This window comes from Rhinolophus sinicus, chromosome 1 (genome assembly GCF_057876585.1).
Source record: "Rhinolophus sinicus isolate RSI-liver-muscle chromosome 1, RSI-T2T, whole genome shotgun sequence".
NCBI lineage: Eukaryota > Metazoa > Chordata > Mammalia > Chiroptera > Rhinolophidae > Rhinolophus > Rhinolophus sinicus.
In genome coordinates this window covers 11,515,509-11,530,957 of record NC_142501.1, presented here as the reverse complement: position 1 = coordinate 11,530,957, position 15,449 = coordinate 11,515,509, and the positions used below count along the sequence as shown (strand labels likewise).

Below are 15,449 nucleotides of genomic sequence, written 5' to 3'. Positions count from 1 at the left end.
GCTGTTTTTCTTTAGGTGGGTGTAGGAGAGATGAAAAGATGAAGCTGGAGTGAAAGTCCTCTGAGTTGTCACCCTTCAGCTGGCCGCACTTGAGGCTCAGCTGTACCAATCTCATTGGCTGCCTTTACTTCACACCTCCTCTATCACACAAACATACCCACCCGCAACCACACCACAGAGGCTTTGCCTCCTCTCCTAGATGTAATCCATAAGCTTTACAGAGCAATACCACCTACACCATTCATTCATTCATTCATTCATTCACTCATTCAACATAGTTATTGGGCACCTACTATGTGTTGGATTTAAAAACCAAGGACCAGAAGTGAACAAACAAATCTCTCCCACGGAACATGAATATCTCATCTAAATCTCATCATAAGACAAGGAAGCAGGGAGGATGGGTGTTCTGCCAGGAAGCAGAAGGGATGTGAGAGTGAGGCTCAGATGAGGGAGGCAGCCTGGTGTGCGGGGAGTCCACACTCCACTGTATAGCCTCAGCACCATCTCTCAGCAGCTGTGTGATGCTGGGCCGGTCACTTAGCCACTCAGTTCTGCCAACGGACGCAATAATCCCTGTCCCACCTCCTTCTCTGGCTGGGTCTGTGGACCCAGAAGGGAATGGCGGTGAACATGCTCTGTTCTGCTACTGCTGCTTGTTGCTCAGCTGCCTCCTCCTGACCCCTGGTCATCCTGACTCCAGTGGGGAGCTGACCTCCCCCAGGAAGAGACCTCTGACATCTGCAAGGGGAAGGGACCGAGCCTGTGATATCTGCCTTGGCCAGCAGCTGGGGAAAGGTGCCTGGCTGTTTCTAGGTATTTGTATTTTTTAAATCTTGCACCAAGCTAATGCTTTGCTTTTGCCATTTTCATCATTACTTTTGGCGGAGGGTGGGCGGGTCTAATTAAATGGATAGGCATTGCTGGTGTCTGTTGATAATCAGAAACAACTTTAGGAAGCCAGGTAGCTCTGGTCTCAGGGAGAAAGTAAATGAACCTGCCTGTGCATTCTCCTCGCCTGGCCTTGCTCATGACGTTCCTTCTGCCCAGAATGCATTTCCCCCTTTTCAACCTGACAGACTCCTACCAATCTCCATGCCTGAGTCTGCTGCCCCCTTCTCCGTGAAGGCCTCCAGGACTCAAGTCAGGAAGACCTCCTTCCTCCTTCTAAAGGCATGTTCCTTCCTCTGCTTTGGATTGCAGCCCCTGTCCCCGGGGCAGAACCATTCTGTCTCCACAGCCTCCAGGTCCTCTGTTCTATCACAGGTCCTTGGTGTTGGGAGATCTGTTTATGAGTCTGTCTCCCTCGTGGGACTCGAGCTCCTCCAAGGTCAGGGATGGGGACATGTTCATCTGATGTCCCCAGTGCCAGGGTGGGGCTTGGCATGGAGGAAGTGCTCAAAAAGCCTATTTAAAGGATTTGAGTTGTCACCCCTGCCTTATTAGAAACTGTGCTCTAGAGAGCAAAGTTTTCAGACATTCATGGAACAAAATAAGGGTAATTACAAAGCAACTGCCAGAAACTTGGGGACAAGTGGACATCAGGCACAGGCAAGGGAAAAAGGAAGGCCTATCCCAGACCAAGGGTCAGGGCAACTCGTGTACCAATGCAGTGTAAGGTGGAGGGATGGATAGATAGATAGATGATAGATGTGATATGATAGCTGACAGATAAATCAGTTTCTTGTGTTCCTCTTTGGACCAGCTTTACTATCTTACTGGTTCTCTCATTAGAGTTAAATAAATCTCTGACATGTGCTCACTATGTCTGTGTATGAGAATCATGATTTTAACTCTTTGAAAATTGTACTTTGACCCCATGACCTCCACCCACCAAGGAAATAAGCATTTGACCAGCCAGGTGGGAGGAGAGGAAGGTCAGCGAAGGTATAACCAGCATTTAAACTGCCTCGCACACTGAGAGGGGCTGAGGTCCTCAGCCCAGCCTCATCACTGGGTAGAAACTCTAGGTAGTATAGGAAGAATCTGAGAATTTCGGGGCTTGTGATCAGGACCGCAGGGTACAGTACAGTAGCACAAGTAGTGCACTGCACAACTCCGAGCTGCCAGTCACACAGATGATGTGGAAAGCACCCTGGCATTCTGCAGCATGGTGGTCCTGATGCTGCCTTGCTTCCCAAGGCTCAGCAGGCAGAGGTGAGCCTCTTGGGGAAAAGCAAGGTGACTCTAGCAATATGGCACAGGGATGGGGTGGGGGGCAGAGGGCAGATTAGCCTGGCTGGCTGACAAAGGGAAGGAAAAGGTGGACAGGGTATCCCTGAATGTGACAGAAATATCTCCCAAAGACCATGTTTTAAATTCAAAGTAACTGATGCACCTCAAACTGGCAAGATTATTTCCCACCATCAGTGCAAACAGTAGCTTGTGGGCAAATTGAATCCAATGATAGAAAATTAGAGTCATACTCTCACACCCCATACAGGCAACACATCCACACTTATGCACAAGACACACATACACATGTTCACATATGTACAACACCTCCTCCCCTCCCCCCACAAGTCCCAAAAAGGCTCGGGACCCCTCGTGGAGTCCACCACGGCACCCCCTGGATGGCTCCAGGAAAGTGCTCCCTGCACCCACCAGAGAAGCCATGTAGCCCCCTGACACGACCAGGCCAAGAAAAACACCAACTGAAAAGTAGAGAGGAAAAAACAAAAATAGCGTACCCAGCGTGGAATTCAGTGCAACTATGTCTTTCACGCTGGCTTCTGTTAAAAGGAAATGAACAAATGAAGACAAAAAATAAATACATAAAATGAAATGAAATGAAAATAAAAATAGAAGACACTATCAGAACCAGCCTGTCTGATATTTACCCTGAATGCTGACACCACCGCCACCCCGGCCCACCCCCAGTCTTGGCTCCTGGGTCCCTGGGGGCCCACCCTGAGCGCCTCCCAGCCCTGGTGGGCAGCATTCCCAGGCCTCGCCAGACCATCCCACGTTGCCCCTTCCCAGTACTGACCCAGGATGACCAGGCCCTCAGGGTCCAGCTCATACTCGGCCCTGTAGGGAACAGGGGCCGAGCTGTTGGCTGTGGACAGCAGCTCCTCCACCAGCAATGCCCGCACCACCTCGGGGCTCAGCACTGGCTGGCGGTGCTCAGGGATTTGGAGGATGAACCAGAAGAAGCAGGTGAGAGGGCCTTCCCTAAGGCAGGCAGAAGAGAGAGGGGCTGGGAACAGGGCCTGCAGTCTCCCCTACCCAGCCCCCTGCTTCGTGGTGAGGAGAACCACTGCGGCTCATGCATATTGAGTGCTTACTACCTCCCAGGCATTGCTCTCCACCTTCACAGGAAAGCCTCCTAACTACCTCTGAGGCGGGTGCTCTCATCATGCCCATTTTACAGGTGAGGAAACTGAGACACAAGAGGTTAAATTGTATGCCACAGACAATGTCAAAAGTGGCAGAACCAGACCTGAGTGGGACAGCTGGGCCACCCTCCACTAACACCCCTCTGTGGCTTCACCTAAGCCGTGCCAGGCCCTCGATAAGCACGTCACAGCCATTGTCTAGGTAATCCCTACCACACGTCTGTGCCCACTCTACAGATGAGGAAACAAGGCGCAGTGAAGAGAAATCACATGCAGAAGCCAAGTTGCCTCTCCACACCTCAGTTTCCTCATTAAGAAAAAGAAACGTGGGCATCAGAAGCCGACAGTGTCCCGTTCCCTTCCCTGAGTCTGAGGTTGTAGCAGGGGTGGGTTGGGGGGGCCAGGTGACTCACCCAAAGGAGTAGACAGAGCTGGAGTTGTAGTAAGTGCCCAGGCTGGTGCTGGCGATGAGTGCCTTGATCTAAAAAAGGAGAAATGAGAGCCCCCAGTGACACTCTGGACAAACCTCTCCCACCTTGAGAGGCCTTTAGCTTCTCCAGGCAGAGGAGCCTATGGGGTAGAGTCTTGCTGGAAGTCACATTGCGGGCAGTGGCCTCACCAGGAAACAAGCCTCATACCCCGCCTACTTTTTCCCCTCCCCCTACACTCAGGCACTGTCCCCCAACCCCACCTCATCCACCAGCTCTGGCCTCCATCAGATCACCCATGACCTCTGTCCTCCTCATCAAAAGTCACTCCTCAACTCTGAGAAGCCCCACACGGCTCCTGAGTCCCCACCTGACCCATAGCCACCAGCCACGGGAGCTCAGCGGGCTGGTTGCACATGGTCAACTATTGTGCTGATGGCAGGATGGAACGGCGGCGTTGTATTTTGTAAAGCACTTGGAACAGCATAATGTCCACACTGTCTCATTCCAAGCCCACAACAACCCTGTGGACAGGCACTGTTATTATCACCCCACTTTACAGAGGAGGGAAGGGAGCCTTGGGTGGTCCCCCTGAAGCAGATCCTGAGTCAAGGATGGGAAGCAAGTGGTTTATGTGGAAGTGATTCCGGGGAACACGGGGTGGGGGGGGGCAGACTGGAGAAGGGCAGCCAACACGGCTGTGAAGGAGCAGAATAGAGCTGTGGGCCACTGAGGCACAGCCCGGCAGGCAGCTCTGGGAGATGATGGGGACACCCTCAGAATTGCCCCCCCACCAAGGGCCAGTGGGTGTTTATCCACCCACTCTCTCGTGGCTGAGCATTGCTCCTGGGGATAACCCCCCAGCACTTCCAGCCTGCCCTGGGGGTTTGGTGCGGTCCTGTGGCCTGAGGGTAGAGGTGCTGGCATGGGAGACCATTCTAGTGTAGTGAGCATTCCCCTGGAGGAGAGGGGATGTGGGGGGAGGGGGGGCTGACAGATCCTTGCACTGCCCTAACTTTCTCAGGGCAGGCTCCTAGTAAGTGGCACAACCAGGATTTAACCCAAGTGCATAGAATGCTAGAGTCCGCTAACTTCCCCACCACCCTATACCACGCCATGCCCATCGTGCCTAGAGCAGGCCTCTGGCCCCACTTTGTCCTCCAGATGGACTGACCACCAGGCTTGACATTATCAGGCCCCTCCCTCTCCCTTCTCATCCCACGTTCCTTCCCTCCCATTTCCGCAATCCTTCCCTCCCATCTTGGCAATCCTTCCCTACCATCTTCTGGGCTTTGGCAGTTTCACTGCGGAAGGCACTGGACTCCCGGTGGGCCAGGTCCTGGGAGAAGTGGCGATTGAGCACACGGAGGCTGCCTGAGTACACCTGGCTGACCGTCACCTCTACCTTGTACCCTGGCCAGGAAGAAACCAGCAGGTTAAACGAGGGAGCAGATGGCGAAGGCGCCTGTCTTCCCCACGCCTTCTCCTCCACCCAAACCCTCAGCTCAGCTTCCGGCATCTTGGGCCTTCAAGATGCCGCCATCATTATCCTCATCATCCAAAGATTTTAGTGAGGAGAGAGGCCCACAGATGGATGGCGTCCCAGAGGCTTCCAATCAGAAGCTGACATAGTGATCAATCCGGGACACTGATGACATGAAGGCCAGGACCCCCATGTGGCCCAGAAGGTCAAGTTCATGGGTCAGCACCTGTGGGCATCCTTGCACTCACCAGGCTGTCCAGGTAGTACCTACTATGTGGGCTACACTCGTAAACCAAGACAGATGTGCCTCCCCATGAGGAACTGACAGCGGTGGGTGAGACAGGCATTCTTCCAGTGACCACTAAAAAAGTAGGACCCATCTATGAGGAGGGCTTTCAAGGACAGGCACCAGGCCTATTGAGGAGACAAGACAAAGGAAACAGGCCTGGGCCAGGTGACCCTCCAATGGAGATAAGCGAACTAGAGAATAAATTCAGAAGAGGGGAGGGAGGAAAATACCTTAAGGGCAGAAGGAAAATACCTTAAGGGCAGACGGAAGGGCACAAGGCCCTGAGGCAGAGATCGTGGTGAGGACCAGGGCTAAAAGTCTGCTTGGCAGGAGCAATCAGGTAGGAAGAGGGGCAGCAAGAGGCTGGAACGTCAGCAGAACAGGATTTTGGTCTTTCCCCAATGAACAAGGGAAACCACGAAAGGTTTAAAATTGAGGATGATGTCATCAGATTTCCGTTTGGCAAAGACTGTTTTGACTGATGTGAAGGCAATAGATTCACAGCCCTGGGTTTATACCCCATTCGTTCTTTTATTCATTCATTCAAAAATATTTGTTGAGAACCTACTATGTGTAGGGACTGACCGAGAGCACTTGGAAATATACCAGTATAACAATGAACGATAAAGAATAAAAACAATGAGGGAAAAGAAATAACTCTGCCCTTAAGTTCTCATAGTCTAGCAAGGAAGACAGACAACAAATAACAAACATTCTACACAACATGTCAGAGGTGTAAGGGCTGTGGAAATCAGGCCTGAGGGTGGGCTGCAACATGGAGGCCAGAGAAGGTGATGGCATGAGCCATGCGGATATGAATCTGTAGCAAAAGCCCTCCAGGCAGCAGGAGTAGCAGCTGCAAAGGCCCTGACCTGAGGCAGGAGCTTGTCTGGTGTGTCTGAGGAACAGCAAAGAGTGAGTGAGGGGAAAGCAGGAGATGAGATGGAGGATAAGGTCCTGGAGGGCCTCACGACCCTGGGAGAACTTTAGTGTTACCTGAGTGAGATGGGAGCAGTGGGGGTTTTAAGCAGAGAAGTTAAATGATTTCATTTGCTGCTGTATTGAAAACAGGTTCTAAGGAGGCCAGGGCGGAAGCAAGGAAACCTGCGGGAGGCCCCAGCTGTGGTCCAGGCGAGAGGCGTTGGAGCCCGGACCAGGCTGTGTGATGGAGAGGGTAAGAAGAGGTTGGAGTCAGGCTACATTGTGGAGTCAGAGATGACCAGGTGTGCTGGCAAATTGGGGCTGGGGGGTAAAAGAAAGAGAGGAATGAGGGGGAGCCATTGGAGGCATGAAATGGCCCCGCTGGGCTGCGGGGGCTCAGGTTTGGAGGGAATGGTGGAGAGTTGCTTGTTGAACCAGGGGGGTCTGAGGTGACCCTTAGACATCCCGGGAGGGGTGGGGGCAGCTCCGTGACCAAGTGGAGCTCAAGGTTAAAAGTATAAAAGTGGGAGTCATCAGGCTGTAGAGGGCATTTAACGCCAAGGGTACTGGCTGAGACCCTGAGAGAAGTGGGCCGAGGGAGAGAGGAGAGGTCTTCCACCGGCAAAGGACACGGAGGAGACGCCACTGTGAAGTGGGGCGCCTGGAAGCCAAGTGAGGAAAAGGTTTCAAGGAAGAGTGGGTGCAGCACCGGGTCAAGAGCTGCTTATGGGTCAAATGCCATGCGGACGAGAACTGGCCCCTGAGTGAGGATTGGCGACCTTGACAAGCGCTCCTGGAGCTGGGGGACGGGCAGGGATCCAGCTGGGAAAGGGTTTCAGAGAGACAAGGGGTGCACAAGTGGGGGCAGCAGCATGTCGAGACAGCCCTTTCAAGGAGTTTGCTGCAAAGGGGAGCAGAGAAACGGGGGCCCCAGAGGGACTGGGTGCGGGAGCAATGAGAACGCACCTGACAGACAATGGCGCTGGAAGAGAGGAGCGTGGCTGGAGCCCGGCCACCAGGTGGGACCCGGGAGAGCTGGCTTTAGATGAGGCAGCAATGGTTCGCCTTGGGGAGGCTGGGAAGGCAGAGCGCATGGGTGCAGCTGGGAGGGTGTGGTGCCACTATCTGTGGGGCTTCTCTTCTGAGTAGTACTAGTTTCTCATTGAAACAGGTGGCAAAATGGGTGGGGTGCAATAGGTTTGAGAAGAAAGCATAACAGTGTCACCCAGGAAAGCAGGAGAGGGGAAGGGCCAGAGAAATACAGTTGGGCAGCATCAAGACTCCACTATAAGAATAGACCCTGTGCCCAGGGCCCATTTGCCTCGGGAAGCCAGTCACCGCCCTCTCCTCTCCAGGGCTGCTTTCTGGGTCATGCTGCCACTCACTTTGGGTTTATCCTGCTCCAGCATCATCGGAGCCTTGTCCATTTCCCCTTTCGGACTGGGCAGGCCACATCTCTGATTCACCTCCTCCCCCAGTACCGGGTACCTAGAGCACAGCCTGGCCAGGCTGGGAGGAATGGTTCAAACATCTGAAGTGCCTCCTCTACCCTAATCCCTTCGTGGGGCGGGGATTGGCTTCCCCCAGCTGAGGCTTGGGGGCACTCACCCTCTGGGTCCTCAGCCCCATGGAGGACTCACACCCCAGGGGGTGATTTACTCCTAGATCGTAACCAGGAGAAATTAGACTCATCTGCAAAGAAAGACAATTGGCAGGTGAGTTCCTGGCTCTCCAGGCTGACGCTCTGTGGTTTACCCTGAAGACTAATTATCCCACAGCTGGAGGAGGCCGTGGCCGCCCCATGCTAGTTGGGGCGCTAGCTTCCTGCTGGTGGTGAAATGCGCACAGCTTCCATACCCGCCAGTGCTGCTCAGTTCTGAGCGGAATCAGCATCCACTCTGAGTCATGGCGGGCGGATCTGCGTCAGACATGGGCTTCCTAACAGCATCTGTCTGGAGGCTGGTTCCAGACTACCCGACCTCGGCCCCCTCTGGAGCTGAGCCGAGGCGGATCTCCCGATGACAGCTCCATAGTACGTCCCCGGTTCCTTTCAATCGGCCTGAAATTCCACCATGAGATTTAGCCAGCAAGAATACTATCTAACTTTTGCAGATGTTTCATGGAAAGTTTCTGATCACTTGTCCCTGCTAAGCCTCCCCCACCCCTCAGCTTTCTCTGTCTTGGCACATGCCATGCTTTATGGTGACGCAGGACTACCTTCAGAGCCTGACACAGAGCTGGCGTAGAGGAGGTGCTTGGTCATGAATGAATGAGTCTTCTACAATGTACATGGAGTTTAGAGAAAGACATAGTAGGTGCTCAAGCGTGTTTATTGAATGAATGAATGAATGCATGAATGCCCAGAACGATGGACAAATGGACCCAGAACGTGGGTCAGTTGCTTCTGGGGTTCCCGGGGACTGATCAAGGACTGTGAGACCAGAGACAGAAGCTCTGAGCTGCTCTGGAAACTCCAGGCCCCCTTTTCACTGTGTGTTGAATTCCATGTGTGCCCTGGGGTATGAAAGCCCTTTGTGAGCATAGATACCCCTGGATGCCTGAGTCCTGTGTCCTGCCTACCCTTCATTCCCATTCATGCTGGGCCCTGGAAACCCAGAGGTGATGGAGCTGTGGTCTCCATCCTAGAAGAGCTCCCAAATGGGGCTCAAGTGAGCAGAGGCACTGATTGTGCCAGAGCCACCAGCACTATGTGGCCTTCTCCTGCAAAGCCAACTGGCTCCAATCCCCAGGGGCAACCCTGGAGGGCTGCAGGCAAGCGGAAGCAATGTTTACATTCCTTTGGCTTGTTTGTTTATGTGCGTGATGGAAGAACACTGCTTCCCCAGCTGGGAGCACTTGGCCTGAGCCCCAGGACCTAGAATATAGGTGCAGCAGCACTCCCCTCTCACAGGACAGGAAGGGAGACTGAGAGAAAGGAGGTGCTTGCGTAAGGTCGCACGGTGAGTTGCTAGGCATTGCTGAGCCTGCAATCCTGGTCTGTCCTGCTGTGCCCCCCACCCCCCCAACCACCCCAAGTCCTTCCTAGGTGGCTCTCTCTGGCAGGCCCCCATGTTTACCTAGGAAATACCAGAGCAGGACGCCCCCTGAAGCCAGCACGACCAGGGCCAGCCACAGGGGCGCCAGGCGAAGGTAGCCTCGGACTTTTCTCTTGGAGTCCTTAGGGGCCTTGAACATCCCCTCCGGTTCGGCCTCCTCGCCATCACCTCCGTCACCCAGCCCGCCAGTGTCCTGCGGGGCCTCAGCCACAGGCATCCTGGCAGGGAAACAGACCAGGGTTGGAAACAGCCTGGCATGTGCAAAGGAGCCTTTGCTGAAAGCCAACGGTGCATAGAAGTAGACAGCCTGCCTTTTGGAGGAAGAGTATCATACCACCAGGTGATAAGCAGTGATTGAAAGTGGGCCCTGAGCCGGCTCACGGAGGGCGAGCGGCAGACCTGGACTGGTGTGGCTCTGGAACCCTTACCTTTGCCCTCATACCAGCCTGTCTGTGGTCAGAGGACAGATGGAGGTTTCAGTGCCTGAACCCCACCCCAGAGACTGTATCCACAGATGGAAATCGAAAACATGGGGTGTCAATCTCTGTAAACTAGCTCCTCTTGCTTTCAGCTTCCCTTCATTTGAGGGACGCTCTCTGTTCCTCCTGGTTCCCAATAGCAGAGTTTCCGGAAACACGGATGCAGTCAACTTGCTCTGCCCTCCCCCAGAAGCACCTGAGCCAGTGCTGTGCTGGACCAGGGCCTGCCGTTGAAGGGCTGCTGTCTCTCTCATCTCCCCTTCTGCCCAAAAGCCTCACGGGGCAGAGGAAGGAGGCAAAAACGAATAAACGAATATTCATTTAGGGTCTACACAAGCTAACGCCTCATTCATTTAGTCCTCTGGTCACCCAGGGATGTGGGGACCATTGTCCCTGTGTGTTATTCTTCCTCAGGCCCACTAGGTGTGGACACTTTACGTATATTATCTTCTAAAATCTCCAACCACAGTTCAAGTTTCTTTACCCATTGTACAGATGAGGAAACTGAGGCCCACAGTGTTTTAGCAACAACTCACTCCACGGTTTTCCTAGCTTTATTTTTCCAGTATGATTTGACTATCTGGCACTCACTACCAGCCCCATGTTACAGATGAGAAAAACGAAAGCCCTGAGAGGCTAAGCCACTCGCTGGAGGTCACACAGCAGATACATGGGAGTTTTGTTCAAGTGTCTGACTCGGCTCCTTCCACTCCTCTGGGCGGCTTCCTGGAAATGAGCTGTTAATGAACAAATCATGGTTTCATAATAGCTGATTGACCTATCTCTCGTGCCCCAGGTCTGCAGCTCTAGCATCAGACCCCTCCAAACCAACTTTTGAATGTTATCTGGCTTCTCAGGCAGGTTTTCCCACCGTATAGAGAAGGCCCTCCATCCACCTACCCAGTAGCTGAGCAAGGATCCCAGAACACTGAGAAGGTAGTCTCCTCTTACCAAGTGCATAAATGCCACTGTGGCTTTGAAATGCATCCCCAGATGTGTGGGTGTGGGGGGGTCCTTTGGGCTGTGTCTTGGGTTTTCACAGAGTGGATTTTCCCAAAATGGGGCTCCTCAGTGATGTGCAAAGTCATCTCAGCTGGATTCAAGGGGCTCCCTGCCTTCCTCCTGCTTCCTCACTTCCTGCCACTCTTTGGCATTGTTCCCAGGCAAGGGGCTCTGGCATCCGGCCTTGGTAACCACCTTGAGTGGCCCCCACCTGATGCAAGGAAGGGAGGGACCGCTGGTGATTTTCAACTGGGTATGGAACTCCCCTACGCCCCTTTCCAGAGAACATCCAGACATGTGGGGCCAGGCCAAGGATGGTAAATATGCTGCAAGGGGTGGTACAGCCCTCCCACTGCCCAAAGTACCCACAGCACCCCTGGTGAGAAACTGGCTGTCCTCTGAAAGCTGAGCAGGTGGCTAGATTGGGGAAAGCCCAGCGATGGCCCAGCCCCTCACCCACTCTCAGCCCCCAAGTCCCCTCCCTCCTCCAGAGGTGGCCACACCCTTGTTTTACCCTTAAACCTGGCTTACCAAGGATCTATTTTGAGATGACTCATACAGTCCTGGGGACTCAAGGGCACTGGAAATGACGATAGTTGACATTTATTTCAACTATTTCCAGTGCTTTGCATATGCACTGTCTCGTGTAAGCTTATACAGACCCTGTGGAGGGAAGCTCTCTTATTTGTTATCCCCGTTTTACAGGTGAAAAAGTTGAGGCACAGAGAGGTTGAGCAGTTTGGCCAAAGTCACACAGTTGATTAGCAGCAGATCCAGGCTGCAAAGCCAAGCAGTTTGTCTGCAGAGTAATGTCCTGCCTTCTCTGCTCTACTGCCTCACACATCAGCAGGGTACTAAGGGGGAAACTGAGGCTCAGAGAAGGTTATAGGTCCATTACAGGAGGCATCGAGAAGAGCAGTCCAGGGCAGGCCACTCAATAGGCCTCTCCCCTCCTTTCTCCCTCCCCAGGACTAGGCCTGCTCCCCGTGGATTTCGCCTCCCTCATAAATGCCCCTCACATCCATCTGTGAGGACTTTGAGCATCACAGAGGAGCCCATTTTCAGAAAACCCACTGTGTAGAAACCCAAGTTAGACACAGCCCAAATGGGGAGTGCTGTTCACCTGGGGTCCCCATTGCCTCCCACCTGGATTCCTAGGGCAGCCTCTTACCTGGGTTCCTAGCTCCTGCTTTGGCACAACCTCCACGTTATCCCCAGTGCATTCCCCCTGCCCACCTCCACCCAGTCACCGCTCAGAATCCGCTAATAGCTACCAGCCACCTCTGACTCCTCACCATGGCACCAAGACCCTCCCTGACCTGGCTGCTACCCACCCCTTCTGTAGCCCTAACTTCCATCATGCGTAGCACCCTGCAGGCCCACAAGACTCCACCTTTGTGCAGCCACACCCTCTGCTTGAATAACTGCGGGGACCCTTAAAGGGGGCTCCAAGGCCACCTGCCTGGCGATGGGTCCCCAGGCCCTAAGTAGTAAGTCACCTCCTCTCCTGGGCAGCCCTTGGTCAGATCAACAATATTCCTGGTTTGGCCTTCATTTCTCTCCCTCACAAGAAAATAGGCCTGTATCTTTATCACTCCAGGTTCCCTGTAGGACCCACCACAGGGCGTGCCACATGAACGAATGCCTGATGAAGGAATGAATGCACAGAACCCTAGGTCTCCAGACTCTCAGCGCAGTGCTCTCTCCTACGTCTTGCTGCCTCTGGGAAGCAGGACATACGAGGCTTGAGCCGTGGATCTTAGATTCACTTACCCAGCCACCGTATTTGTGTTGAACACTTGCTTTGTGCCAGGCTGTGTGCTGGGCATAGGGGGCACATTGGTGAATATAAGAGACCCCTTTCCCATCCTCTTGGGGTGGACAGCCCAGCAGGAGATGGACAACTGTGACAATTGACAGGTGTGAAGATGACCACACTACTCCATCTTTTACTGTTATACAAGGGTGTCCCCATTGTTTCAAGGGCCCCGTCCATCGGAAAAGTCTGTGGCTCTACTTTCCGAATGCCCCCAGAACCCAAGTCTTTCTTGGTACCGCCATGGCTAACCACCATCATCTAAGTCAACATCATCTGCGAACTTGACCCCTGCAATAGCCAGTCATCCATCTGGCCACCCTCAGCATCGGATTCCTTCCTACACAACCGTCAGAGTAGTCTTTTCACCACGTGCCCTGCTCACAAGCCTCGCATGGCCTCCATCCACCTAGAACAGGGCCCAAAGTCCTTCTCACAGCCCACAAAGGCCTAGGTCATTTGGTCCTTTCGCATCTTTCTGTCCTCTCCCTCCCTCTGCTGCAGCCCCCACTCAGCTCCTTGCCAGACTATCAACATATCAAGTATAGTCTTTTGCATCTGCTGTTCCCTTTCCCAAAATGCTTTTCCTTCAGTTTGCTTCATGATCTGCTCCTTTACTGCCTCCCAGTCTTTGCTTGAATGTCACCTCTGCAGCGAGGCCTTCCCTGACCACCCCCTTTTTCTCTCCATTTTTTTCACAGCACTTCTTGAGACCTCAATTGCATGAGATGCTTACGTGTCCAACCTCCTCACTGGTTGTAAGCTGCTCAGGAGCAGGAGCTTTATTCTGCTCACCACTGTGTACCCTGCTCCAAGAGCAGACCTGGTACTCCCTCCGTGTTGAATGAATGAATGCTAGGATCCTAGATCCTTCCCACACAGCTCCAAGGAGCTGTGTGCATGTGTGGCGGGGCCAACTTCTCCTGCCTCCTTTCTCCCCACGCCCTCTTCTTCCTGTTGCACCCCAGTGACATCGGACTTATCAGTTAGCAAGTCTAATAACGGAGATGGTAGAAAACTGTTACGGATCAAGGGCTCTTTGCCAGCTCTGGGGTGAAGATCATTACGCAGATTGGTTCTTGAAAGTTCTTGCTTACCACTTGGCTTTCCCACCATGCCCTTCTTTCTTCCTAGGCTGCCTACCTCCTGACCTGGCCAGCTTTTAGATGGCCCACTCACACCTCAGCTCAGCTCTCACCTCCTCCTGAAGCTCTCTCAGAGAGCCCCAGGAGGGGCAACTGCCCCCTGAACTCTCCTGGGCCACCGCCATCGATGCATAGCTCACCTTGGAGGCATTTTCTCTGTCCCCATGACAGTGAGCCCCTGCAAGGGTCGACCCCAATTGCCATAGGGGCCTGAGGCTTCTCCTCTGATCTGAGCACTTAGACCCCACCCTGGCACCCGTTCCTCACTCCCTCCTGCTCTTCTGACCAATGGAGGGGTCTCAAGCTGCCCACTGGGGACTGAGCTCGCTGGGGCCAGGCTATACCTCTTCCTCCATGCTAGCCCTCTGCTGGGCAACACTGAAAACCTCATTCCATCTCAGCCTCCATCAGTCTGGGATGTTTACCTTGCTGTCTCTACCTAATGATTGGAGAAACTGAGGTCCAGGGAGATGAAATGGCTCACTCAAGGTCACCCAGCCGGGGCAGGGCAGAGCAGGCAGAGCTGGGACTCTGTTCTAGGAGCTTCCAGCGAGGCCATTCGGGCCTACAGTGAATCCTTGCTATGAGCTGCTGTGACTGTGTGTTCCCAGGTGTGGGGAAGGGGTGAGCATCCCTTCTACACACACAAACACACTCAAACTCACACACAGATGTATACAGATAGAAACCTACAGAGGTACACACACCTATCTGCGACACAGATTCATAGATCCACACTCCCCCTTCATAAACACTTGTGCACATACACACCACACACACACACTGCCAGCTGCATTCAACTCTGAGCCTGGGAGCTAAAGGTCCCCTGTTTAGTGTGGTGTGGGGCTCTGGGCCTGTCTCCCAGACCACACCACCCAGGTCGTGTCCTGGGTACGGAGGGGGCAGCATGTCCAGTCCTGCAGAGTGCTGGGAGGTACTCGGCCAGCAAATCAGGCTTCTTTCCTGCCTTGTCCCTGCCCCAGAGTCCACCGGCCCCACCTAAACCCAGGCCTCCCAGCACTCAGAACCCACAGCTCCTCCACTGCCCCGCACCTCCCCATACACTTGGCCTCACTCCGCCCTGTCCTGCCCCAGCCCCAGCTCCGTGGACCCTCCTGCTCACCTGGTTACTTTCTGGCAGAGGCGGCCCTGCAGACCTGGCCTCAGAGCAGGGCACACGGCTCAAGTTCCAAGGAGCCAGGCCCAGTTCTCAGAGGACACTGTTACCGGGTCATTCATAGATCCTGCTCCCCTGTCCTGGAGGCCCCCACTTACCTTTGGGAGTGGCAAGTGGGTGCCGGGCCTGCACGCAGACCTCACGGCCTCTGTTTGTCCAGGACAAGGTCTCCCCACCTCCACCCGGCCAGCTGGGGCTGGATCAATGGCCCAGAGCCATGGCCGGAGTGTCTGGCCCTTGTCCTCTGTGGCCTGTGGCCCCAGGCTCCATGGGCCTGCTGCTCGCTTCAGGACAGCACTGTGACTGTGCTCAGGT

At 54.0% G+C, this 15,449-nt stretch overlaps 1 protein-coding gene across 2 annotated transcripts in view; it reads right to left on the bottom strand.

The window, feature by feature from the left end:
• The window catches only part of TMPRSS6 (transmembrane serine protease 6), a 38,096-nt gene extending 22,647 nt beyond the window's left edge, over positions 1-15,449 (bottom strand). Inside the window, exons 1-6 of one of the 2 annotated variants that reach the window (XM_019719657.3) lie at positions 15,233-15,449; positions 9,537-9,733; positions 5,046-5,179; positions 3,752-3,819; positions 2,990-3,174; positions 2,691-2,732 (exon numbers count right to left, since the gene is read on the bottom strand). In XM_019719657.3, coding sequence (XP_019575216.3) covers positions 2,691-2,732; positions 2,990-3,174; positions 3,752-3,819; positions 5,046-5,179; positions 9,537-9,732 — 625 coding nt within the window. In that variant the 5' untranslated portion in view covers position 9,733; positions 15,233-15,449. The other variant, XM_019719658.3, reaches the window with a different exon arrangement.